General features: G+C 47.3%; 1 protein-coding gene across 1 annotated transcript in view; it reads left to right on the forward strand.

Annotated features, from left to right (window-relative positions):
• Positions 1-7,310, forward strand: part of SRGAP1 (SLIT-ROBO Rho GTPase activating protein 1) — a 281,123-nt gene that overhangs the window by 131,222 nt on the left and 142,591 nt on the right. The window contains exon 2 of the mRNA XM_023518412.1: positions 1,399-1,594. Coding sequence (XP_023374180.1) covers positions 1,399-1,594 — 196 coding nt within the window. The remainder of the gene's footprint in view (positions 1-1,398; positions 1,595-7,310) is intronic.

A 7,310-nucleotide genomic window follows, 5' to 3' on the forward strand; every position in this document is an offset into this window, starting at 1 on the left:
CATTAGCTATTGTGTCTTTTTGCCAGAATATGGGCTCAGCACAGTATAGGCCAGGAGATATGGGAAGTGTGTGGGAGTTCTGGGTTGGAGGTCTCCGAGGTACCGCTTAACACCTGAAGACCTTAAGTATTTAATCTTTTTGAACTTCAATTTATTCTTTGTAAAATGGGGGATAATACCATTACTTACTTCTTTAGGGTACAGACTCATACCCTGAATGGATTAATTTTAGCTATTATTAAATTGAGCAGATTTCCTGACTTCCCACTTAAACCGTGACTGCCCTGATATTAATGAACTAGGTTAAATAAACATGGCCAAGCTCGTGCATCCTACAATGCCAGTGAAGTCCTTCTCTATCAAAGAGGAACAATAGGAAGAAATCAAAGAGGTGTTATTTGCACTTTTATTCTATTAACTCTATACTGAATTAGATTCAACCCCCATCAACACTGGGGAAGATGAAATTCAGAAATTTTCCAGCATGATATTCTTATCTTTGGAGGTTGCCCCTAATTCTTGGGGAAAAAAAAAACAAGTCAGTAGTTATTAGTTACTGTATCTAGTTTTCCAAAACACACATTTTTCTTTGTTACAGTCGTTTACAGATATTTTTGCAGCCCACATTTTTGTTTTCCTGCTCTTGCTAAATCACCAAATGATTAACCTTTGTGTTCCTAATGCATTAAAATTGTGAAAGGGTTCCTCCGGGATTACATGCGCTGATAAGGGTATTCGTTTGAATAATACATAAAAAGTGAAGGCCAAGTGAAGGGGCCTTGCCGTTGAGAACAGAATAATAAAGTGGACCCTGGAAATTGCCCTCTTAGGAACAGACTACTGGATGTAGGAAGAAGTTACGCTTAGGCTTGGCGTCCCAGGAAGCCTGAAGCTATGTGTTTTACAAACTAGAAATTTACGCACTTAAATAAAAATCATCAGATGTCAGTCTCTGTAGGTGCCAACTGGCAAATGTGTAGTGGTTTGGAGTTTAGAAGAAATGATACCCATTTCTTTGCCATTCAGACTCAAAAAGGATAGTTGAGGTAAAATGCTGCTGAAAAAATTACGGGATTCCCAGCAACCCAAAGATGTCACAAGTTATGGCTTTCTCTGAAAGGCTTTAATTTCTTCTCCTCATGACTCCACAAGTGTTTGTGGCATTACAAACGTAACCCCTATTTCCATTCTGACTATTACATTCTTTCCTGAGGTTTGTCTTGTTCTATTAAAGGGTGAGCAGATATCTTATTTAAAGAACTAACCTGTACACGGCCTCCTCTCAAGGTCCAGCACAGAACTAAATGTGCAATAGGGTTCATGACTTAGCTCTTGCGCATACTAGTAAAACGCACTAATTGTCATGGAGTCATCACATGAGTTCTCTTCTCCTCCTAGAAATTCGAGCTCAGCTTGTAGAACAACAAAAATGCCTGGAACAGCAAACGGAGATGCGCGTTCAGCTCCTCCAGGACCTGCAAGATTTCTTCCGGAAAAAAGCTGAAATTGAGACGGAATATTCTCGGAACCTAGAGAAGTTAGCAGAAAGGTTCATGGCAAAAACAAGAAGCACCAAGGATCACCAACAGTACAAGTAAGAGAGCCTTCCAGATTTCCCCTCCAAGCTGCTATCTTCCCTTTTGCCACCTTTACCGGTTTTAGATTTTTTCACTCTTGTCTGAGAAGCAAATGGTGGGCATATGCCCATGAATAAAAGCAATGCCCTACATTTTTTATTTATGCTTAACAATTTATCTTTTTTTTTGAGATAGAGTCTCACTATGTCACCCTCTGTAGAGTGGCTGTGGCATCACAGCTCACAGCAACCTTCAGCTCTTGGGTTCAAGTGATTCTTTTGCCTCCCAAGTAGCTGGGACTATAGGTGCCCAACACAACGCCTGGCTATCTTTTAGAGACAGGGTCACGTTCTGGCTCAGTCTACCTGCCTCAGCCTCCCAAGTGCTAGGATTACAGGCGTGAGCCATGGCACCTGGCCCCAATTTATTATTTTAAACTAATAGTATTCTCTTGACATTTTTCTCATTCATATATATGTGGATAACTTTATATGTAAGAAGAGAAGGTAAATGGTTGTAAAATTCCTAAATGTAAGAAATTGGCGGTTGATACCTGCCCGGGTAGGACAGATTTAAAATAGCTACTTCTTTAAGCAGAGTCCTCAGGGTTTCCCCAGTGATCTTACATGAAAATAAGCAATGAGGGTTTCTCGGGGTTAGGGCTCACTGCACCCCTCACCCACTGCCTTCATGGTCGTTGCAATTGAGACTGATTTAAGACCAGGGTAATTAGTTAATTATGAGTGAGCATGATTAAACTTTATGTTCACTGTACCTTATCTGTTTAAAAATGCCTATAGACTGTTCTGATAATGAAATTTTCTTTATAATCCAAGGCCTAGAGACAGAGAGACAAGTAAGCAGCAATTTCCATGAAAGGTACCTGTGCTCCAACAGGGGCGAGAGCCAGGCATCCCGACAGCTGTCCAGGATCCATTCTAGGGGTGGTGGGAGGACACGGTCAAGGGATAGCCTTAGAGGAAGTGGCATCTAAACAAAGACCTGGAGGGCAAGTTGGCTGGTCATATCCTCTGTTGGAGCAGATGAAAACATTCCAGATAAGGGGAAGGAACATGGCGGTAAGAAGTCGGCATAGAAGGGGCGTAGAGAGGTGTGCAGACCACAGTGGCCCAGCATGGTGAGCAGTGAGTTGTGAGCTGTGAGGTGTTGAAGTGTGAGGTGGTGAGATGTGAAGTGGTCAAGGGGTAACCTGTGAGGTGGTGAGGTATGAGCTGTAAGGTAGTGAGGTGTTGAGGTGGTGAGGTGTGAGCTGTAAGGTGGTGAGGTGTGAGCTGTGAGGTGGTGAGGTGTAAGCTGTGAGGTGGTGAGGTGTGAGCTGTGAGGTGGTGAGGTGTGAGCTGTAAGGTGGTGAGGTGTGAGCTGTAAGGTGGTGAGGTGTGAGCTGTGAGGTGGTGAGTTGTGAGGTGGTGAGGTGTGAGCTGTGAGGTGATGAGGTGTGAGGTGGTGAGGTGAGAGCTGTGAGGTGGTGAGGTGTGAGGTGTGAGCTATGAGGTGGTGAGGTGTGAGCTGTGAGGTGGTGAGGTGTGAGTTGTGAGGTGATGAGGTGTGAGGTGGTGAGGTGTGAGCTGTGAGGTGGTGAGGTGTGATTTGTGAGGTGATGAGGTATGAGCTGTGAGGTGGTGAGGTGTGAGCTGTGAGGTGATGAGGTGTGAGGTGGTGAGGTGTGAGCTATGAGGTGTAAGCTGTGAGGTGGTGAGGTGAGAGCTGTGAGGAGGTGAGGTGTGAACTGTAAGGTGTTGAGATGTGAGCTGTGAGGTGTGAGATGGTGAGTTGTGAGGTGGTGAGCTGTGCGGTGTGGGCTGTGAGGTATGAGGTGAGCTGTGTGGTGTGTGTGGCTGCAGGTGTGAACTGCAGTGGCTCACAGAGTCCTGTGCATCCTCCTGGAGTGGGGTGTTCTTCTGACCGCATGAGAAGCCTCAGAGAGTTTTAGGTAGAAAGATGATCTACTGACACCTGCATTTTACAGTGAAGACACAGACCTGCTGGGTGCCCTGGCTCATAACTGTAATGCCAGCCACTCTGGGAGGCCACGGTAGATGGATCACTTGAGGCTGGGAATTTGAGACCAGCCGGGGCACCATAGCAAGACCCCATCTCTTAAAATAATAATGAAAACAGAGACTACAGATAGGACTATGGACTAGAGGAAGACAGGGCGGTGCAGAGACCATGTGCAGTGACACTCAGCCCCCCTGCAGGTGGGAGACCTGCACCCATCGGGGAGACAGTGATGAGACAGCACAGACTCTCGCTTCCAGAAACACAGCAGACTTGATGATCTGAAAACACACCTGCTATGAAACTCTCAGAAATTCTGGTTAAATATGTGATAAACACTATGTTAGATGTATAACTGAGCTCACAGGAAAGTAAGGGAAATTTCCAAGAGCCAAAAGGAGAAAACCTAACTGGCAGTCCCCTCTAGCCTCTAAACCCATGTGGGGAGAGGTCTGTGCAAGGTAAAGGTTGGAACTGAGGGCCTCCCACCAGCAGCCCTGTCACATTCATCCTGGGAGCCAACAAGCTGCCATCTTGGTGAAGCGGTCAGTCAGAAAGCTGCCTGCCCACCTGTGCGGGGCACAGGACTCCTGCCTGCTGCCTGGGCTCCAGACAGCAGCGGCTGTCGGGAAGCCAGTCTCTGCCTGGCTCCACGGCTGCCTCTGGGCTTTCACCTCACACCCCATGACCTTGGATCCTACACAGAAAGTAGGGTGGGAACTCTGCTTGGGGCAACTTTGCAGAGGCAAATACATAGCTGTTCTAGGTAAAGAATGCCTCTGTCCCTCTCTCTCTCTCTCACTTTCTCTCCCTCTCTTACCCTTCCTTCCTACCTGTCCCTCCTCTGTCTCTCCCTCTCTCCCTTTACCCCACTCTCGGATGCTTTTAACCTTTAGCGTTGGTCAAGCATAGAAATAATTCTTAACGAAGTCTCCAGGGTGAGCAAATGACAAATGTACCTGACAGCCTGGGCTGGAAAGAGCGGCCACACACACGTGTCCACAGCTACATTGAGTGTCCCTTTTTAAAAGCAACTGCAGATAAGAAGACAGCCGCTTTGCCCACTCCACACGCTTTCAGTTTCTGGGTTTGCACTTGGTAATGGTTGTGACCCGAGACCCCAGGTGGGTCCACAGATCTTCTTCTGCCCTTAGGGGCCTCTGCCCCTTTGTGCCCTCTGGTAGTTTCCTTCAAAGAGAAAGCAGTCTGCAATTTTCTTTGACTTGAGTAAATTTATTATTGAATAAGAGGACTAAGTCTGCCAGGATTAGGAAGACCCAAAGACACGCTTTATTAATGAGTCAGCCAGACCTGGATACGCCTACTGGCTCCACTTGACCTCTGAACCTGGTTTCCTGGCTTGTAAATGAGGCTTTACAACTGACTGTTGAGTGAGGAAGGAGGAACGGGACAGAGTCCTTACTATGACTGACGGCGGCCATGGGATGTGCACACAGTTCCTTCTCTACCAGACACGTTACGTCTTCAACGTGCTAACATTAATAGCAATGAAGCTCGACTGTGGAGTCTAGCTCTTGTTTTGTTTGGATGCTTATTGCATAGAACAACCCTTGACCCAGACTTGCCACCGTGTAGTGGAAAGACCAAGGCATAGCTCAGCCTCCCCAGACTCAAAGACACTAGCTTTGGTCTTGTCAAATCACGAGCCTTACTAAGCCTCACTTCTCTCACAGATAGAAAGGATACGAAGAATGTCTGCCTAATATGGCAGTGCCAGGAACCAAGCTGAGTCAGTGTCCCCAACCTCTGTAGAACAGCCCTGGCTAGAAACAGCTAACTTCATGCAGAACTTACTGTGTGGCCAAGGCAGTGTCGTAAACATGTCAAAACATATACTAACTGGAATACTCTGCATAGTAACTTTAGGAGGTAAGTACGGAAGTAGCTGAGACACAGAATGGGTAAAATAATTCGCCCAAGATCACACAGCTAAGAAGCGACAGCTCTGGGGTCTGGACCTGGACGGGACATGGGCAGCACCCGCAGTCTCCACCCGACTCCCCTTCCCACAGAAGGTGCTCAGTGCCTGCCCACGGCTGTTTTGGCTGTTGACATCATTCTTACCATTCCTGCTGTTAAGGGAATAAGGATAATGCGTTTATTCAGCGAATGAAGCAATATTTAATGCACATTATGGGGCTCTGAGGACACAAAGACTGTCGCCCCGGCAGCACCAGAGAGGCACAGGCAAGTTAGTGTAAACGAGGTCGAGTTTCCCCCTGCAGCTGGCAGCTGGAGAGCGCCGGTGGAAACACTGCAGTCACCTGCCGTGGAGCCACCACCCCTGCCTGGTGCTTTGAGAAACAAGAAGGGTCCCAGGTGGAGGGTGAAACTCTCACTGTGCCAGTGGGGAGACCGGGGTTGCTCTGATGGGCAGCGTGCGCAGACCCCATCAGGCCTTTCTTCCCCAATCCTGTTCCTGGTTTTATCTTCTACTTTCTTTTTCTTCTGGAGAGGGTTTGACTTGCTGCATATTAAATCCTGAAGCAAGAGACTAAAAGGCAGAAAGACCTAACTTAACCGTTTATTTCCTAACTCGATTAACATTCAAGGTCACAAGCGATTATGCATAATAGGAGAGTAACAAAGCTGTGTTAAATGGCACTGGTGGGCTGGGTGCAGTGGCTCAGGCCTGTAATCCCAGCACTCTGGGAAGTTGAGGTGGGAGGATCCCTTGAGCTTTGGAGTTTGAGACCAGCCTGAGCAAGAGCAAGACCCCATCACTACTAAAAAATAGAAAACTTAGTGGGTGTCATGGTGGGCTATGGGAGGGAGGCTGAGGCAGGAGGATCACTTGAGCCCAGGAGTGTGAGGTTGCTATGAGCTGTGACAACACCACGGCACTCTAACCTGGGGGACAGAGTGAGACACTATCTCAAAAAAACAGATGGCACGTTTGTTCCTATGTTAGGATAAATATTCTATGTTGTTGTGCCATTTGACAGTTAGCTTGTAAAGTAAAAATCAAAATTTAAAAACTAGCCGTTTTTTTAAGCAGTGATATCCCAGTCACTCGCTGTTTTTGTTTAGAGTTTTTCTTTAAGATTTTTTAAGAGTCTCTTTTTCTGGTTCACGTTCACTTTTGGCTTTTATCTAGGATAAAATAAGGAGCAGTTATAAATGTGAAATGGCTGAATGGGTTTCAACAGGACACATGACGAGTCACAAGCCAGCAGACTTCTTGGTTCCTTCCCAAGCCTTGAGGTGACACAGGGCAGTTCTGGTTCCCAGGAACACTCTGGAGGGTAAAGGTTATGTGTCAGGGAACTAATAAGTAACCCTCAAATTTATGTTCCATGGAAAGCATAACTAGCCAACTTCTTTTCCAGCGACAGGCTGAACACTCAAGCAGACTATGTGCCGTGGTTAACCACGGTCTGTCTGGGACGGTAGTCAGGAGACTTTTACGCAAACATAACTTGCTTTCTTCAATGGGGTGTTTAAAGCTGAAGGCCCAGCTGCCTGCACGCTCTGTTCACTGGGTCCCGGGCCCTGTCAGAAGGGTGGGTTTTCCCGGCTGCCTGCGCTCTCTGTACGCAGGGTCCAGGCCCTGTCAGAAGGGTGGGTTTTCCCGGCTGCCTGCGCTCTCTGTATGCAGGGTCCTGGGCCCTGTGAGGAGGATAGGTCTTCCTGGCCCCTTGCGCTCTCTGTATGCAGGGTCCCGGGCCCTGTCAGGAGGGTGGGTCTTCCTGG

The sequence above is a fragment of the Otolemur garnettii genome, unplaced genomic scaffold (genome assembly GCF_000181295.1).
Source record: "Otolemur garnettii isolate 467f Iridium unplaced genomic scaffold, OtoGar3 scaffold00138, whole genome shotgun sequence".
In the NCBI taxonomy this organism is placed as follows: Eukaryota; Metazoa; Chordata; class Mammalia; order Primates; family Galagidae; genus Otolemur; species Otolemur garnettii.